General features: G+C 41.3%; 1 protein-coding gene across 1 annotated transcript; it reads right to left on the bottom strand.

Annotated features, from left to right (window-relative positions):
• Positions 1 to 19,776: 19,776 nt before the first annotated feature.
• On the bottom strand, positions 19,777 to 20,350 carry LOC133047652 (large ribosomal subunit protein uL22-like). The gene has a single exon (XM_061131007.1). The coding sequence runs from the start codon at positions 20,250 to 20,252 to the stop codon at positions 19,842 to 19,844; it is 411 nt and encodes a 136-aa protein (XP_060986990.1). The 5' UTR covers positions 20,253 to 20,350; the 3' UTR covers positions 19,777 to 19,841.
• Positions 20,351 to 20,673: the final 323 nt, after the last annotated feature.

The following is a 20,673-nucleotide window of genomic DNA, read 5'->3' as shown; positions in this document are numbered from 1 at the left end:
GGGCACTGTCTATTCTTATGTTTTGCTCTGGTCTTTTTAGAATCTCTTTAATCGACTGCTTGCTCTATTTGATGCCAATAGGGCCTCAGAATTGCTTGTTTGGTTTAAAAGCATGGGTAGTTTGGAATATGAGAATGTTATGGGTGTTAATTGGAAGGGAATATTCAGATTTAACGAACTGATGGGTTAAATTGTAGAATAGGGGGGATTATAAAGCTACAATGAGAATACTGCCAAGACTAGTTACTACTTCATTTTAATCAGAGGCTAGTTCATGGAACTAGTTCGAGGTAGAGGGGAAGGTCTTATCCTTTTCTCCCCCTCCCCCATCCCGTTCACCCTTTACCCCCCAACCTCTGACTCTCCTTCAGATCTCACTGAGGACTCCTCGTCTCCACACTGCGGATGCCTGGAAGTTTACACTGCTGAGAGTTGTTTTGTTTGGCATAGCTAATCAGGAGCCAGGCTGGAATTGCTCATAGCTGTCATTCAGGTTTTGTTTCAAAGTCCAAGGACCTGCTGGGAAAAACAAAAAGCTAATGAAAGCTGACTGTATTTAGGCCTCAAATCTGTGGAATCTGAAATGATGTCCTGACAGTGTATTCTTATTCTTCCACATTCTTGCTGTTACTAAGGTAACAGATTTTTAGAGGCTTTCTATCTTCATTGTCAAGTATTTGCTACACTTATTGTTGTTTTTCAGATTAGAGCAATTCAGATTATCTTCTTTCGAGATGAAGGGAAAGAGAAAAATAATGGAAATAAAACGTTGGAATCAATTTCCCTGAATGCTAGTAACATCAGTTTTTTTTCTTAATGCCTTAAAACTCTTAGATTCATAACACACATTAAAATTTAGGACAAGATAATTTCCTCAGTCTTGTAAGTGCTGTGTATATGTGAAAGTTTCATTTCTGTAACGTAAAATAGCAAATATTCATATAATCACTAACAAATACATTTTTATGGGAAAAAGATTTATATAGTGAAATCCTTTCTTTAAGATCTTACTACCTGAATAATAAATCAGATTATATGAAACTCTGATGTGCTGAAAATTAAGTAACATGAGAAGGTAGACTGATGAACATATTAAATATTTGCCCCACAAATTGATCTTTTAATATTTGTTTTCATGGGATGTCTTGCCTTGGTGGATTAGCACTCCTATATATGAAAAAGCTGTTGTTTTTTCCATAGTCAAGAAACCATTTGGGGCACATATTACCTATGGTGTGATAAGTGATAAACAAGATAATGTCTTAGGGGCAAGATGTTCTTTAGTTTTGCTTTAGATTTGAGAATCCCCAGGAATGTTCCCCAGTAGTGTTATAGCCTTTATGAATCTTCTTATCCAGATATTGACTCATTGAAAAGATGAGTGTTTGTTTTTATAGGCTTATTAAATATCTTCATCAAGTACTCTTTCCCTGTGGCACTAAATATAATATTGAAATGATTTAGTTTTAATATGGATTAGATCATGGTGCGCAGGTATCAACACAATGGAAACCTAAATTCATGAAGGTAAGATCTGGCTTAATTTTCTTCTGAGAAATACAAAAGTGTGGGCAACTGGCCAAATGAAGAAGAACTGAAAGGGTCTGGAAGAGAAGTGTTCAAAGTGTGTCTAGAGGCCCTCACTTTAATTTCTGTGTCTTTGTTCATGCTGGTCACCCAGCTTGGAATTTTATCTTCTTTTCTCTTCATCTAAATCCCACATTTCTCAGGGTCCAGATCAGGTCCTTCTTCATCCACTAAGCCCTCATCTGCTTCTATTGCTGTCCAGAGTGTGAGAGAGACCCTACCCTTAGCTGATCATAGTCAGTAATGAACCGTGTTCAGATATGGTTTCTGCATTTTAGAAGAGTGAGCAGGATGAGGGAGTTATGGGGGAAAATAATATAAAATGAATAGACAGTTTGAAAGGGGGGCAAGTTTAATTCAAGAAAATTTAGAGACAAGATAGCTGTCTTCAAGGTCTGGCAAACACGGCTCAAGTTATATTTCCTCTAATTACCTCTAAAGTGGTGGTTTGCTCTGCAGAGCGGCAAGCTTTCTGTGCTATGCCTTGGGCTGAGGGGACCCTGCCTGGAGGAGATGGGGGCCTAGGGGACATGCTGAGGGCCCTGCAGCTCCCAACAGAAGAGTCCCACGTTTAACTGCTTTATTTATTGGGCTTATTATCCTACTATTTCTTTTAAAGGCACTTAAGCTAAAGTTTTGAAAAATCATTACTGTGTAGAATAAAAAAAATAGGTGAGAGTTTTGGTTCAATGTAGGACAAAATGTTTCAGCAGTAAGAGGCTTTTAAAAATTAAATGGACTGCTTTTGTGAAATGTGAGTTCCACCGTTAAGTCAGAAGCTCAGTGGCCCTGACAAGGGTGATGGAAGATTTCTGCTTATGGGGAGAAGCTGTGTTGGATCCTCCCTAGGTTTCCTATAGTGTTTGTGCGGCTAATTCCTTTTTTTATTGTCAGTATCAGATGATTTGGCACTTAGCTCTTCTCTATCGGTTATTTGGGTAAACCTCACCTCCCCATTCAATCATAAGGCTCCAGAGGGTAGGAACAGTGTCTTCACTGCTTTTGGATTCTTCAGATCCCAGCATGGATGGAGGAATCTGTAAATACCTATTGATACAAGGAATAACTTCAAGAAGCACATGCTTCGTTGCCTTATGACCTTTTCCAGTTATGAAGGGTGATAAGGGAAGGTATTTGCAGAAAATTTTTTTTTTTGCTTCTACTATTGCTTTCTACCCTCTGGGAATAATAGAAATGACCAAAGAGATTTAAGATAAGCGTGTATATATGTGTATACACACACACACACACACACACACACACATATGCCAGAATACTACACACACACACACACACACACACACACACACACACACATATGCCAGAATACTACACACACACACACACACACACACACACACATGCCAGAATACTACACACACACACACACACACACACACACACATATGCCAGAATACTACTGTGTCCTACTGTGTCTGAGAAAGTGAACATGATCTCGCCCCTTTCCCTTCTCTCCCCCCACCTCCTGGGAGAGGTTACCAACAGGTGAAACTTGGAATGTGGAAATTATGGCTCTCCATCCAAACTGAGATGCAGTAGGAGGGCAATATGAGATCTGCAGGTGTCCCAAGTGCAGATAGGGGAGTGCATTGTAAAAGGATCACATCACTAGTCTGGATTTCAGGTGTGTGTGTGTTTCCTTTGCCTCATGACTCTGTGGGTTCTGAGATTATGAGAACTAGAACTTTCTAGATGCCAGATTAGAATCTAGTCATCGTGATAGAATTGATAGAGGGAAGCATGTGCTTGATGAACAGTGTCATCTCAAGAAGCCCTTTCACTCACAGAGGGCTTTTGTATTTCTTCTCTTTGTACTGGGTGGCAAAGGACGGGAGCAGGGTCACATTGCCTTGGGCCTAGTAGACACTCAACAAGTGCTTATTTAATTGAGCTGAATTTTATTAATGGGATTTTCATAGCCAGTTACTAATTATAGCCCACACTGTAGCTGTTGTTAGTTGACATCATTGCTATCTGTCTGTACTATACCTCTGCAACCTCATGACCTGAGTTTCAGGATGACAGCCATCATGGATGTCAATATCTTATAATTCAAATGGGGAAATTGGTCACGTCTGAAAATACAGACTTGTGAAGGATCTCTGTCCAAGTTTGCTGCTGATAATTGACAAGGGGAATGCCTAGAGTCAGTAGTGATTCTCCCTTAAGGAAGCCTTGCTATACCCCCAGAGGTGCTTTCGTTAGGTGAATAGCTAGAAATCCAAACTGTGTATTGTAATTTCTGAGTACCTTCTGCAGCGAAGATGTCATAAACAGAAAGCTCCATAGAGAAAGGCTCTTAAAAATAGTCTAATACCCACACCTGTGATACTGATGGAGATGAAATAGAGGGCCCAGATTGACTTGAAAAGCCAGGAGTAGAACATAGGTTGTTTGATTTCTGAGATAAATGCTTATTCATAATGCTGAAAGAATATCTTTATTCATTCTGTAAATTTTTCATAATATTTAGACGTGGTCTTTCTTCTCAAGACTACTTTGAAATTTGGGGATTATGCATAAATCTGAAAGCTGTTAATTTAGCCTTTGAGCTACTAACCATGTTTTAGGCCTTCAGGTAATAAGAGGGCACTGCAGGTGTCAAGAACATCACAAAGTTGCTTACATAATATATAAGATAACATCATAATGCCTTAGGCAACAAGTTTCTTATGCTAATATGGGTGACAATAGAAGGCCTATGTAAAAAATTTAAGACAATTAAGACAACCAATTTGGAAATTCTGCAAAAAATAAGTCCCTGGTGGCTCAGGTGGTGAAGAATCTGCCTGCACTGCAGGAGACCTGGGTTTGATCCCTGGGTAGAGAAGATCCCTTAGAGGAGGGAATGGCTACCCTCTCCAGTATTCTTGCCTGGAGAATTCCATGGACAGAGGACCCTGGCGGGCCACAGTCCATGGGGTTGCAAAGAGTGGGACACGACTGAGCGACTAATAACACAAGCATATTAAAGCATGTTGAATGGGGTACTATATTCAATATCCTGTAATAAACTATAATGGAAAAGAATATAAGAAATATATTTGTATAACTGAATCACTTTGTTGTACAAAAGAAATTGGCACAATGTTGTAAATCAACTTCATGGCAAATAGTTGGGGAAACAGTGGAAACAGTGGCTGACTTTATTTTTGGGGTTCCAAAATCACGGCAGATGGTGACTGCAGCCATGAAATTAAAAGACGCTTACTCCTTGGAAGGAAAGTTATGACCAACCTAGACAGCATATTAAAAAGCAGAGACATTACTTTGCCAACAAAGGTCCGTCTAGTCAAGGCTATGGTTTTTCCAGTGGTCATGTATGGATGTGAGAGTTGGACTATAAAGAAAGCTGAGAGCTGAAGAATTGATGCTTTTGAACTGTGGTGTTGGAGAACACTCTTAAGAGTCCCTTGGACTGCAAGGAGATCCAACCAGTCCGTGCTAAAGGAGATCAGTCTTGAGTGTTCATTGGAAGGACTGATGTTGAAGCTGAAACTGCAATACTTTGGCCACCTCATGCGAAGAGCTGACTCATTTGAAAAGACCCTGATTCTGGGAAAGATTGAGGGCAGGAAGAAAAGGGGGCGACAGAGGATGAGATGGTTGGATGGCATCACCGACTCAATGGACATGAGTTTGGGTAGACTCCAGGAGTTGGTGATGGACAGGGAGGCTGGCATGCTGTGGTCTATGGGGTCATAAAGACTCGGACACGACTGAGCGACTGAACTGAACTGTAAATCAACTATACTTCAATAAAAGAAATTTTTACAAAGCCTGCTGGAGCCAGTTTTAAACTCATATAAGAGAATATTCTACTTTTGAAGCCTTTAATAAACCTCAGTTGAATGTACCTATTTACATGATTCTTAGCAACAGTTAATTAAAATGTTGATCCATCCATCAGCATAGCTGAGTTATGGTGGACAGCTCCAGAGATCAGAGATAGGATCAGGATGAAAATTTCACAGAGGAAGATATAAGTATACAACAAGAAAGAACTTAAATCATATTTTACTTGTTAATTTTTAATTATACCAAAGAGTCTAATAGTGAAAATTAGGCCTTCTGTCTCCCAGCCACCCGAATTCTCTGTCCAATGATAACCCCAGCTCCTTGAATATCCTTCCTGAGATATTCTGGGCATCTAGGTGCACATAGGGAAGCATGCTGAATATACTGTTGAGTATGTTGTGCTTTCACTCAGCTGTATTTCAGAGTTTGATGAAGACCTTTCTGTTGATTTGTGCTCTTCAGCAGTGGAACAGACTGTCTTATGATGTAACTAAGAAGTGTTACTCCAGTGTTCAAGAAAGGCTGGAGAATTGGCTCTGAGGAGTGTCAAAGAGATTCTTATCCTGCGTAGGCGTTGGCAATAGATGAACTCCAGGGCTTCCTTTCTCAAGTTCTAGGTGCTGAGTATTATGGATTAAAAAAGAAGCATAACAGACATTTTTCGAAAGAAGACATATAGATGACCAACAGACACCAAAAAACATGGTCAATATCACTAACCACAGCCACAATCAGATCATCACCTCACACCAGTCAGGAATGCTATTATCAAAAAGACAACAAATAGCAAGTGTTGGGAAGGATGCAGAGAAAAGGAAATCTTTGTGTACTGTTGGTGGAATGTAAATTGGTGCAGCCACTATGGAAAACAGTATGGAGGGTCATCAAAAATTAACAATAGAACTGCCATATGATCTAGCAGTTACACTTCTGGGTAGTCTTCTGAAGAAGACCAAAACTCTAATTTGAAAAAATATATAGGCACCCCCTATGTTCACTGCAACATTCTTTACGACAGTCAAGATATCGAAGCAACCTAAGCCTTCACCAACAGATGAACAGATAAAGAAGTTGTGGTATCTCTATATTTCCTCTCTGTTTTCCCAATGGAATATTACACAGCCATAAAAAGAATGAAGTCTTGCCATCTCTGACAACATGAATGGACCTAGAGGGTATTCTGCTAGGTGAAATAAATCAGAGAAAGACAAATACTGTATGATTTCATTTACATGTGTATACCTTCACTTACATGTGTAACCTAAACAGTGAAACGAATGAGCAAATGTAATAAGACAAAAACTGACTCAGATACAGAGAACAAATAGGTGGTTGCCAGAGAGGAAGAAATGAGTAAAATAGGTGAGGGAGATTAAGAGGTACAAACTATCAATTACAAAATAAAAGAAGGACAGAGATGAAATGTACAGTGTGGGAAATATATCAATAATATTGTAATAATTCTGTATGGTAAGTAGGCTTAAGGTGATCAATTTGTAATGTATAGGGGTATCAACCTCCTATATTGTGCACTTGGAATAAAAATAATGTCGTAGTTCAATTACATTTCAATTAAAAATAAGATGTATAAGCATACTCATACTTGTGTAAGAATAATGTAATAATAGTATACATTTTATTTAGTATACTAAAAGACAGTTCAATTCAGTCGCTCAGTCGTGTCCAACTCTTTGCGACCCCATGAATTGCAGCACGCCAGGCCTCCCTGTCCATCACCAACTCCCGGAGTTTACTCAAACTCATGTCCATCAAGTCGGTGATGTCATCCAGCCATCTCATCCTCTGTCGTCCCTTTCTCCTCCTGCCCCCAATCCCTCCCAGCATCAGGGTCTTTAGCCGTAGCCAATATATACACCATTGGTGTAAGTGTGAAAAATTCCATAAGACACAATTAATGATATCACAGAGCTGTGTATACAAATATGTATTGAATGATCCAGGTAGATGACAGCCAGCACTATGAGTTAAGTGAAGGATGGAGAGGCTTGGTTGGTTGATGGAGGTGGAACCGTACTTAAGCCTTGAAGAGTTGAGTTTGAATTGACAGGGAAGAGGTAAGCAGAGTAGGTGGGCAATGAAAGTGACTACGGGGACCCTGGGTAAGGCAGTATGAAAGGAGTGGGGGTCTTAAGAAGTTGACAGGGAATAGAGACCGTGTTACGGAGCAGGCGAATTCAAGGCTCTGCAGGGCAGTCTGCGTTTAGGGAGTGACGAGCCCACTGAAAGTTTCTGAACGGCAGTGTGACACGTGTGCTGTGTTAGAGAAGTGAGTCTGTCCTGTAGCGTAAATGTGGGCTCCGGGTAAAACCGACTTCAATATTAGTGTTGGTGTTAAAAAGAAAAGAGAATTAAAAAAATAAAATGAGATTTGTGGTTGCTGATTAAATTTTGGAGTCAAGGGAAAGGAATGAGCAACTGATGACTCCATGTCTTCAAGCCCCATTGCCTGGGAAAAAAATGGTGCCATTAACAGAAATAGGGAAGACAGAAGTCAGTGTTTTGGGAAGTGAGGTGATAAACTTGATTTTAGATTAAAGTTGACATGATGAGGGAGATTCAGATAAAAGCACGTGTTTGAAATAGTGGGACTAGGGAGGGGAATCGGGATGACGAACACATGTAAATCCATGGCTGATTCATGTCAATGTATGGCAAAAACCACTACAACATTGTAAAGTAATTAGCCTCCAACTAATAAAAATAAATGAAAAAAAAAGAAAAAAAATAAATTTATAAATGATCAAGAGGAAAAAAAAAAAGAAATAGTGGGACTAAATAAAGCTCTTGAAAGAAATTAGAACTGTGGATGGCAACATCCCTTAATCTGTCTGTAGACCCAGAACTGCCCCCGAATGCCACATCTGCCCGCCTGAGAAGGCGAGATAAACTTGTACCAGACTCAGTTTATCTGGGAAGGAATTGTTTACTGTGTGTGTGCTGTCCCCTCAGTCGTGTCCAACTCTTCGTGACCCCAAGGCCTATAGCCCGCCAGGCTCCTCTGTCCATGGGATTTCCCAAGCAAGAATACTGGAGTGGGTTGCCATTTTCTCCTCTAGGGGATCTTCCCAACCAGGATCGAACCTGAGTCTCCTGCATCTCCTGCATTGGCAGGCAGATTCTTGAACACTAAGCCACTTGGGAAGCCCCAAATTGTCTACTAGTAGCAATGTGATGGGGCTTCCCAGGCGGCTCAGTGGTAAGGAATCCACCTGCTAAGCAAGAGACTCAGAAGACCTGTCCCCTCAGCACATGGAATAATTCCAAGTTCATAGTAGGTATTAAAAAGTATTTGAATGTTCAGCAAGAATTCAGAAAAGTCAGAGAGAAGTCAGAGAGACTATTTGAGAGGGGAACTAGAGATGCTATCTTGAAAGAGGAGGACTTAATGCTAGACTCAGAAGTGAATAGGGTTTTGACATGCTGATGGGGTGTTTTTGTTTGTTTGTTTTTCCTGTTGGGTACATTCACTGTGTATAGTGACAATAAATATACTGAATATGAATGCACATAAAGATAAAACTCCACTTGCCTTTATTCAGAAGGAAGTGTGTGTGTTAGCCGCTCAGTAGTGTCTGGCTGTCTGCGACCCCATGGACTGTAGCCCACCAGGCTTCTCTGTCCATGGATTTCTCCAGGCAAGGATACTGGAGTGGGTTGCCATTTCCTCCTCCAGTTTCAGAAGGAAAGCCATGTTTATATGTGAATTTTGTTCAGGATCTTTCGTCTGCCAAGAAACCTGGGCTATTATCACACATTAAACGTTTTTATCAGTCAACCTGTTCTGATTCCAGTGACAACAGTAAGAGCATATATTCTTGTTGTTCAGTCGCTCAGTGTCCAACTCTTTGCAACCCCATGGACTGCAGCACACCTGGCTTTCCTGTCCTTCATCTCCCGGAGCTTGCTCAAACTCACATCCATTGAGTTGGTGATGCTGTCTAGCCACCTCATCCTCTGTCATGCCCTTCTCCTACTGCCCACAATCTTTCCCAGCATCAGAGTCTTTTCTATTGAGTTGGCTCTTCCCATCAGGTGGCCAAAGTATTGGAGCTTCAGCTTCAGCATCAGTCCTTCCAGTGAATATTCAGGATTGATTTCTTTTGGGATCCACTGGTTTGATCTCCTTGCAGTCCAAGGGCATACAAGTTAAAAATTTTTTTTGAGTGTCTCTGTACTGCAATCATCTTCATGACCTGGAGTCTCTCTTGCCTGCTGATGGATTTTTTAGGGAAGAGAGTAGCACTTCCCGAGATGTGGAGGTGGGCTGTGTCCTTGTAATGGTGGATAATCCGTTTCTGAGAAGCATGGGGGAGGTGAATGGAGGGGTGGGAGCGGAGCCCGACTCGCTGCCGCTGGGAGGATTATCATCTGTGGCCATTACTTGCTCTTGTCTCTTTATCATCTTGTCGGGGTGAGGCTCCAGAGTCCACACGTCCAGGGCCGAAGAGTTCACAGGGATGAGAGGGCGCAGCCACCGCTGTCCTCTCTCAGCCCGCCCTTGACTCTTAGTCATTGACTCTAATCCTCGACTTAAAACAACTTAGCTGTGATGTTATTTTAACCCTGCTAAAACCCAGGCAGTCCAAAGACTGTCACACAATCTTAATTATTCTTTAGTTCACTCACCAGGAGGCCCTGAACATAAAGCACACTTGCACTCAGAAGAAGCAGAGATCTCCCCTCTCAGAAAATGGATTATTTCACTGCTTGAAGCTGTGTAGATGAAACCTGGAGTAAAGATAAAAGCTTTTATTTATTAAGCATATGTGCCAAGTACTCTTCTCAGAACCTGATAATAACTGTGTTATTTAATCCTTATCACCATCCTCAGAAGCATGTTATTATCATCTCCATTTTAATAATGAAAAAAATGGACAAAGCTTAGCATTTAAGTTCACATAGGGCTTCTTTGTGACTCAGGCAGTAAAGAATCTGCTTGTGATGAAGGTGACCGGAGTTCGATCCCTGGGGTAGGAAGATTCCCTGGAGGAGGGCATGGCAACCCACTCCAGTATTCTTGCCTGGGAAATCCCATGGACAGAGGAGCTTGGCAGGCTACAGTCCATGGGGTCGCAAAGAGTCAGACACGAAGTAGTGACTAACACTTTCAGGTTCACATGGTAAATACCAGAGCCAGGATCTGAATCTGGGTAGTCTGACTGCAAAACCTAAGCTTTTAGCCAGTGCATTATACTGATTTAAAGAAGCACATGAACAAAGTGTGAGGGATAAGCTATTAATATATTCAGTTGTTGTTGTTGTTTAGTCACTAAGTCATGTCCAATTCTTTGTGATCCCATGGACTGTACCCACCAAGGTTCCTCTGACTATGGGATTCTCCAGGCAAGAATACTGGAGTGGGTTGCCATTTCCTACTCCAGGGGATCTTCCTGATCCAGGGATCAAACCCATATCTCCTGTGCAGGCAGGCAAATTCTTTACCACTGAGCCATCTGGGAAGCAGTAAATGATGACAAAAATATTAAGAGTTAGTGTTAAATTAATAGCCCTTTATGTTTCAGATTTCATGATCTTAGTGGCCATGGTCCATTGAGACTTTCATTTTGTCATGTCAACGTTTAAATAAAAAATTATCTTTGAATGCCTTTAGATGGGGTATGTACTCTCCTTTCCATGATTATCCCATATCAGCCCACAGATTTATGGCATTGGCAAACATGCTCTGTTAGTTTAGAATGCATTTTATTATCTTAGTTCAGAATGTAGGTCACTTTGTGAGTGAAGGAGAAGGAAGAAGGGATGAGAGTGATGTCATCCATGTAGGCCCACTTTTATCAGGAGGGGAAAACCTTCCCCAGGAACCCTTGCAACCCACTCCCCTGAGGTAACCTTGGCTGCATGGCCATGCCTCACTGCTGGGAAGGCTAAAGGTGGGGGACAGGGTTTTCAAGATGAGCTTAGACCAGGTGGTGCTAGTGGTAAAGAACCCACTGCCAGTGCAGGTGATATAAGAGGCACAGGTTCAATCCCTGGGCCAGGAAGCTCCCCTGGAGGAAGAATTGACAACCCATTCCAGTATTGTTGCCTAGAGAATCCTATGGACAGAGGAGCCTGGCGGGCTACAGTCTGTGAAGTCGCAAAGGAGTTGGACCCGACTCAAGTGACTTAACACATTAGAGCAGTCAAAATCCTTTGGCTGGAGCTGTCTTTATTAGCATGCTGAACAGAATCAGAGTCCTATTAGCAAAGAAGGGAGGTGGGTGTTAGAAAAGGGACTAAGAGTAGCTGTCATCATCGTCTTCTTTACAGTCTGAGTGACTGCGTGCTACCCTCATAGTGTCGTGATTCATCCAAATGAGCTGACTGCTTTAACAAATATCCTCAACTTTTCAGCGGCTTCATTAATTACTTGCTGACACTTCAGTCCATCGTGGTGAGGTCTTCACATTTGCCCAGGGATCCGGTCTCCTTTCGTCTTGTTCAACTGCCATCTTCTGATTCCAGCCGCCAAGATTGCTCTAGAAGGAAGAAGAGCACAGGGAAGACACACTCCCCTTAACTGTCTTGGCCACCGTGTCAGGCACCTTCTACTGTGAGAACTAGGAAATGTTCTCCCACGTCTCCAGGGAGAGAGATGGGTTTGCTGAGCCTCTAGTCAGCTTCTGCTACACTGCAGTCAACTCAAGTCTAGTTGTCACGGAAGACAGCTGACAAAATGAATAAAGGCATTCTTTACAAATGTCAAAGTTTTTGTTTCACAAGAAGTTATAAATAAATGAGATTTACTATCTTTAGATATTTTTTCAAGATCTTTTCACCAAACGTTCCTCTTTATAGATAGTTAAAATATGGAGAATTAAAGTCTCAGCTGGTAAAGAATCTGCCTGCAATTCAGGAGACCTGGGTTCAATCCCTGGGTTGGGAAGATCCCCTGGAGAAGGGAATGGCTACCCATTCCAGTATTCTTGCCTGGAGAATTCTAAGGACAGAGGAGCCTGGCGGGCTACAGTCCATAGGGTCGCAGAGTCGGACATGACTGAGCGACTAACACACAAAGTCCTAAGCACATCATTTCCAAAAAGCCTTCTTGACTTCTCAAGACAGCAGGCAGCCTGCTGTTTTTAATTCTGTGTGTGCTGCTCCTTGGCCATGATAACCAGTTAGCACGTGTCTCACTTGGCTGTAAATTCCCGGAGGAACAGACCAGTAGTAGATAAATACGTGAATGATGTATTGACAATAGTAAAACTTCAAAGCAGACTAAAGGGAGAAAAGGCTAGTTTTGAATTCATGAAAATGTTGATTTATAGATTATTTATAAAGATATGTTTTTTCTTTATATATATATGTATATTTTCTTTCTATATATATATGTATACAACTAGATGCTATTACTACATGTTAATTATTTGCCAGCAGTTCATTCAAATGATGGTTTATGCTCATACAAATGCTTCTGAGGTAAAGATCTTAAAATTTTGGACTTCCCTAGTAGTCCAGTGGTTAAGACTCCGAGCTCCCAATGCAGGGTGCGTGGGTTCAGGGGAGACCCCACATGCCACATGCATGACCAAAAAAGAGATCTTAACATTTTTTCATAAATAGATTAAACATATTTCCATTTGGGTGACCTTAAATTTCACATCTGTGGAAAGCAAGTTGGTGATGTTTTTATTTCACTAGTAATATTTGTAATACTTACTATTTAAATTTTCTATTCATTAACTCAACCAATATTCAGTCAGTTCTTACTCAAACAGAAGACATTGATAAACATACTAGACTATAATTAATTAACTGTATGATTTATAATTGGGATGAACACCAGAAAGGCAAAGAATAACAGGGAGCACATAATTTATATTGGAGATTTAATAATGTTCCTCAGGAGGTGCTGTCTGTGTTGAGATGAAAAGAAAAAGTGAGACAAAGCTAGAGGAGAATTGGGAAAGTGCACTTGAGAATATGTGAAGGTTCTTGGAGGCTGATAGCTGGGAGGACCTGAAAAAGACCAGGGTTATTAGGTTGGAGGGGGACAGGCCCAGAGTTAGACGTGCCCAGACCTCATGGACCTCACTGGACCCTTGCTTTAATACATTAGCTCATGTGACTCAATAAAAGAGAAAAAAGAACTTAGCTGTTGTTTGGGGTTTTTGATTGCTGAAAGCAAGCTCAGTTGCTCATTCGTGTCCAACTCTTTCTGACCTCATGGACTGTAGTCTGCCAGGCTCCTCTGTCCATGGAATTCTCCAGGCAAGAATACTTGAGTGGGTTGCCATTCCCTTCTCCAAGGGATCTTCCCAGCCCAGGGATTAAACCTGAATCTCCTGTAGCTCCTGCATTGGCAGGCACCACCAGGATCTTAGCTCTGCTACCAGGGATCAAACTTGCACCCCTTGCATTGGAAGTGCAAAGTCTTAACAATTGGACCACCAGGGAAGTCTCAGAAGTTAGCTGTTTAGATGACAACATATAATAAACCTTTTAGCTTGACCTTTTAGCCAAGGACTAAAATATGAACACCAAGGATATACATTCAGTGAAGTACAATTTTTATTTGTAAACTAAAAAAAAATACCACCCTGTAACAAGAGTTGAAAGAAAAACTGCGAAAGTATTGGTTACATTTTGGAAGTTAGATTGAGAAAATGTGGTAGGAGGTGGAGTTAGATAAGTGGAGGGAAAAATAGAATTTGACTTCAGATTCACTTTTTAAATCAGAAATTTCATATGAATTAAAGATTCCAAAATAACAATAGCTAACATTTAGCTTGTACTATGTTTCAAGCCCCGATTGAAGCACTTTTTATTATATTGCACAGATTTTACTCATTCAGTCTTTGAAACAGCCCTATAAATTAGGAGTGAGTCTCCCCCTGCAGTTTTACAGTTAGAGCAATGGATGCTTAGAAAGATAATGATGGGACTACAGGCACTATGGCTCAGTGGTAAAGAACCCACCTGCAGTGTGGGAGACGTGAGTTCGATCCCTGGGTTGGGAAGATGCGCTGGAGGAGGAAATGGCAACCCACTCTAGTATTCTTGCCTGGAAAATCCCATGGACAGAGAAGCCTGATGGGCTGTAGTCCAGAGTCACAAAGAGTCGGACACTACTTAGGGACGAAACCACCAGCACCATCACAGGCACTATAAACCAAGGCATCCTGGCTCCAGGGTCTCTGTTCTAATCTGTCACACACACATACTACATGTAAAAGTTATAGGGGAAAAATGAAATATTGATATAGGGAAGACCCTTCTAATTCTGATTATAAAGTCAAAAACAAGGGAAACAATTGATAGATTTGACTACGTGAACATGTATTTTTTAAACTTTTACATTTCCCCCAAATATCCCAAATGAAAAATATAAATAAGATAGTGTATATAAATAGACAAAGTGTTAATACTCTGTGTATAAAGCATTCTTACAATCAATAAAAAGGAACAAATCTCCCCAAAGAAAGTAGGGCAGGGGTTAACAAACTGGTCCTGGACTGAATGCAGTTCACCATCTGTTTTTGTTTTTGTTTTCCATTTATTTTTATTTGTTTAATTACTTTACAATATTGTAGTGGTTTTTGCCATACATTGACATGAATCAGCCATGGATTTACATGTGTTCCCCATCCCGATCCCCCCTCCCACCTCCCTCTCCATCCCATCCCTCTGGGTCTTCCCAGTGTACCAGCCCTGAGCACCCGTCTCATACATCCAACCTGGGCTGGTGGTCTGTTTCACCCTTGATAGTATACTTGTTTCAATGCTGTTCTCTCTGAACATCCCACCCTCACCTTCTCCCACAGAGTCCAAAAGTCTGTTCTATAGATCTGTGTCCCTTTTTCTGTTTTGCATATAGGGTTATTGTTACCATCTTTTTAAATTCCATATATATGCGTTAGTATACTGTATTGGTCTTTATCTTTCTGGCTTACTTCACTCTGTATGATGGACTCCAGTTTCATCCATCTCATTAGAACTGATTCAAATGAATTCTTTTTAACAGCTGAGTAATATTCCATGGTGTATATGTACCACAGCTTTCTTATCCATTCGTCTGCTGACGGGCATCTAGGTTGCTTCCATGTCCTGGCTATTATAAACAGTGCTGCGATGAACATTGGGGTGCACGTGTCTCTTTCAGATCTGGTTTCCTTGGTGTGTATGCCCAGAAGTGGGATTGCTGGGTCATATGGCAGTTCTATTTCCAGTTTTTTAAGAAATCTCCACACTGTTCTCCATAATGGCTGTACTAGTTTGCATTCCCACCAACAGTGTAAGAGGGTTCCCTTTTCTCCACACCCTCTCCAGCATTTATTGCTTGTAGACTTTTGGATAGTAGCCATCCTGACTGGCGTGTAATGGTACCTCATTGAGGTTTTGATTTGCATTTCTCTGATAATGAGTGATGTTGAGCATCTTTTCATGTGTTTGTTAGCCACCTGTATGTCTTCTTTGGAGAAATGTCTGTTTAGATCTTTGGCCCATTTTTTGATTGCGTCATTTATTTTTCTGGAATTGAGCTGCAGGAGTTGCTTGTATATTTTTGAGATTAATCCTTTGTCTGTTTCTTCATTTGCTATTATTTTCTCCCATTCTGAAGGCTGTCTTTTCACCTTGCTTATAGTTTCCTTTGTTGTGCAAAAGCTTTTAAGTTTCATTAGGTCCCATTTGTTTATTTTTGCTTTTATTTCCAATATTCTGGGAGGTGGGTCATAGAGGATCCTGCTGTGATTTTTGCCGGAGAGTGTTTTGCCTATGTTCTCCTCTAGAAGTTTTATAGTTTGTGGTCTTACATTTAGATCTTTAATCCATTTTCACCATCTGTTTTTGAAAATGAAGTTTCGTTGGAGTATAGCCATGCTCATTCATGTGCATATTGTCCGTGGCTGCTTTTAAGCTACAGTGGCAGAGTTGAATAATTGTGCCATCAAAGGCTGCACTCTTTACTATCTGGTCCTTTACAGAAAAGATTCCCTGACCTCTGATGTGGACTACCCCTTCTAGTGGTCTTGAAAGACAAGAGAGAGTCTCTTCCATTTGGAATGGCTTTAGGTGGTCTGATTAGGCTCTTGAGGTCTCTCCCACACCTCCATCTTGTTTGATACTGAAGTCATCTTGGGTTGAATGCCTGTAGGCATCTGTCCTCTTTTATGTACTTATTCCTGCTGAGTCAGTCCTCCTGTTGACCTGTCTTTCTTAACCTTACCTTCCTTTGCAGCCCTATCTCTTCCATGGGAAACACACCCTAGCATCTTCAGTGCTTTCAAGACACAGTCTCTGGGTTTTATCAATACCTGACCCTCCAACCATCTACTTTCCTCTCCTCTTGCATCCAGGTTGTTGGCTTTTGCTGGAAAAATTCACACAACTAGAGCAATTGGTGATATAACTACATTCATGATCTCTTTCCTCTGCTAGGAACTCTCTTCTGAATTCCTACATGACCCCAAGTTGGCTCCTCTCCAAGTACATCTCACAGCTGCCCTCCCTAAACTTTCTTCTCTCACTTTACCATTCCTGTTCTCTTCTTAGTTATCTGAAAACAAACTTGCTTCTACATCACAAAGGAAAAAAAGAAGGCTTCGTGCAGTGAATACCGGATCCCAATCTCTTCTGATTCCTGAGATGAGGAATTCATTTGTGATACCTTCCTGCTTTCTTTTCGTTTTCCACATTTTAGTTTATTATTTATTTTTGGCTGCGCTGGGTCTTTGTTGCTGTGCATGGGCTTTTTTTTCTAGTTGTGGCGATTGATGGCTACTCTCTGCTGTGTACGGGCCTCTCATTGCAGCGGCTTCTCTTGTTGCAGAACCTGGGCTCTAGGTCTCAGGATCAGTAGTTGTGGTACACAGGCTCGGCTGCCCCTGACAAGTGGAATCCTCCCGGACCAGGGATCGAATCTGGGTGCATTGCCATGAAGATTCCCAATCCCTGGATCACAAGGGAAGTCCACTCCTGCTCTATTTTCAACATTTGCCTCTAAACTGTTTTCCTTGCCAATAGCTTAAACCTATTTCATCTCTGGTCTTCCTATAAAAAAATGAAAGAAGGAAAGAATAAAGAGAGAGAGAGGGAGAGAAAAGAAGATGAGATAAAGCCAAAGGGGAGGATGGAAGGAGAGAAAAATAAAGAAAGAAGAGATGATGGTGATTCTTTGGACTCTACACGCCTCACCACTGTGGCCACACATCTCTCTTTCCCTTCACAGCTAAGTTTTTGAGCACGTGCTCCTGGCTTGTCACCACTTCCTCATATGTCATATGATTTACCTCCCATGAAGCTCATGAGGGTGCTCTGGCCAAGTCTCCATGCAAAGTGTCCCGTTCCCATCCCCGTCTTGTTGGACGCATCTGAATTTATCGTACAGTTGACCTCCTCCTTACAGCTGGCTTCACTTTGTTTGTAGGTACTGCTGTCCTCGGTTTCTTCTTTCCTTTCCCTCAAGAGCGTTGCTTGCTGCTACTCATCAAGAGTCGGACACGACTGAGCAACTGAACCGACTGACTGACTGACTCATCCCCCACCTTACGTAGAATTCTGTCCTTGGGCCACTCATCTCTCCTCGATGATATCATTACCTCTATACCACTGACTCACAAATTTCTACCCCTACTCTGGACCTTTTTTCTCAGACGCCTCAGAGTGCCTACTAGGAGTGCCTACAAGGAGTTCCACATGCCTGGATGTCCTAAGATCATCCCAAACTGAATCCCACAAAACTCAGCTCCCTTTTACCTCCATCATGCCGTTCCACATGGTACCAGCCTATCCCTTGTCACACTGAATGAACCTCTGGGCCATTATGCTCCTTGACTGGTCTCTGCCTAATTCTATTTTGGGCCTCTCAAGAGCAGGGACAACCTATTTTATCTCTGTACACTGAGTTTGCTCAATAAACGTGTGAGACAGTGGAAGTAAGGAAGATGAGGGAAAACAAGAAAGGATGGAACCTATTTGGGATTCAAGTGTTCCCGACAGAAATCACGACTAATCAGTCAATAGGTTGTCCACTGAAATGAACTGAGGATGGGAAATTGGCTGGATAATGAAGTGCAGAAAACATTCTCCTTTTCTAGGGTCTGTTGCTAAAACAATAAAAACTCATGAGGCCTGTTGAAACTCATTAAGTAGCTATGACAGATGACTTTTTTTTTTTTGGACAGATGACTTTTTATTTAGTACTGATGCCTTTTAGGCTTGTAGAGTGTAGTTTGCAGAGCTTACAGCAGCCTTCTCCTCAAAAGGTGAAGTTTAGCAGTAACCACTGAAGATTTTACATTTAGCACTTAGCACAGTTTCAGCTAGTACCTGAATTCTTGGTTCTTGGCAGCACTGAGAACACAGTGTGAGATGTTCTAAGTTAAAATGTTCTAGTATCAAGTGTTCTGAGAATGTTTAAGTCAGATTACTAAGCCTTGAGCAATTTGTAACACCAACTACAAAAACAGGCAAGGGAGAAAACACCAGTCACATTGTATTATAACATAGAGGAATTATGATCTTCAGAGCCTAGATTTGAATGAATAGAGTGGCAGTCAGAAGCCATATAAAAAAGATAGGTATGTCACCTTCGGACCAGAAACTGATCAGTTATATTATTGTAAATTCAGATTGTCTTAGTACCAAGACTAATGATTTTTTTTAAGTTAATTCAAGACTTTTGGAAATTTGAAATTAATGAACATTAGAATATCCCAATAGTCATTTGTAACAGTAATAGTTCCTGTACAACTGAACACATGTCCTATAAAGTCAATTATCTACAACTAACTCTATATTTCTCGAATTCTTCTGACAAAAAACTTATTGTAAAAGTAAGCCTTTAAGGTTTAAGTCTTCCATAGGGTAAGAAAGTATCACTGAGACATTCAGTTCAGTTCAGTTCAGTTCAGTCGCTCAGTCGTGTCTGACTCTTTGTGACCCCATGAATCGCAGCACACCAAGCCTCCCTGTCCATCACCAACTCCCGGAGTTCACCCAAACTCATGTCCATCGAGTCGGTGATGTCATCCAGCCATCTCATCCTCTGTCGTCCCCTTCTCCCCCTGCCCCCAATCCCTCCCAGCATCAGGGTCTTTTCCAATGAGTCAACTCTTCGCATGAGGTGGCCAAAGTATTGGAGTTTCAGCTTTAGCATCAGTTCTTCCAATGAACACCCAGGACTGATCTCCTTTAGGATGGACTGGTTGGATCTCCTTGCAGTCCAAGGGACATTACTAAATCCAATATTACATTAAAGTAATTCCCACAATGCAAATTGCCTTATCACTTCAAACCCTTTCCTTGTTTAAATCAAATATGACATTTTAGAAAGTTTGAAAAATAGAGGAAAAAGGGAATCTATAATCCCATCAACTTCACACAGCATTTGACAGAAATTTTTTTTTTTTTACTTTTATTTGCATTTATTTTCTGCGGCATTTATTCCCGGGCCATAAGTTTTTGTTTCTTCAGTTTCTTCTGGGATATCTTTTTTTATGTGCAGCCTCCTCCTCTGGTTTAGGAACAATCTGTTCTTTTTCAGTAAGGATCATCTCAATGTGGCAGGGAGAGCTCATGTAGGGGTTGATCCGACCGTGAGCTCTGTAAGTCCTGCCCCGCATCTTGGGGGCTTTGTTCACTTGGATGTGCTCAATGACCAGAGAATCTTCATCTAAGCCCTTAAGTTCAGCATTACTCTCTGCATTTTTGAGCATGCGTAGTAAAAATTCAGCACTCTTTTTGGGCCACCGACCCTGCGTCCAGCCCCACTGTTTGGCCTGTGCACACCTACCAACTCCACCATTGTAATGATGGAATGGCACACATTGCTTCTTTAAAGTGACCTCTTTCAGATACTTGGTGGCTTTTCGGATATGCATACCCTTTATGGCCTGGGCAGTTTCACGAGTGTTCTTAAAGTGAACACGAAGATTTGAACCTCTTGATTTGCATGATTTTGTGGGGTTTTCTGGGCCGAGTGAATAGCACACCAGTTTTAGGGATCAGCTCAGGCCGCTTACCGGAAAAGCCAGAAATTTTTTAATAATTATAATTGCATATATAATTTTGTATCTTGCTTTTAAAATTAGTATTTCTCTCATGAAAAATTTTCTGTGATGTTCCTAAATAGTTATGATGGTAATTTTTATAAAATAAAATCACTGCCTGGGCCGGGAAGATCCCCTGGAGGAGGAAATGGCAACCCACTCCAGTATTTTTGCCTGGAGAATCCCATAGACAGAGGAGCCTGATGGGCTCACAGAGAGTCGGACATGACTGAGTAACTAACACTTTCACTTT

The sequence above is a fragment of the Dama dama genome, chromosome 27 (assembly GCF_033118175.1).
Source record: "Dama dama isolate Ldn47 chromosome 27, ASM3311817v1, whole genome shotgun sequence".
In the NCBI taxonomy this organism is placed as follows: domain Eukaryota; kingdom Metazoa; phylum Chordata; class Mammalia; order Artiodactyla; family Cervidae; genus Dama; species Dama dama.
The sequence above is the reverse complement of the archived record's forward strand: the minus strand, read 5'-3'. Positions and strand labels throughout refer to the sequence as shown.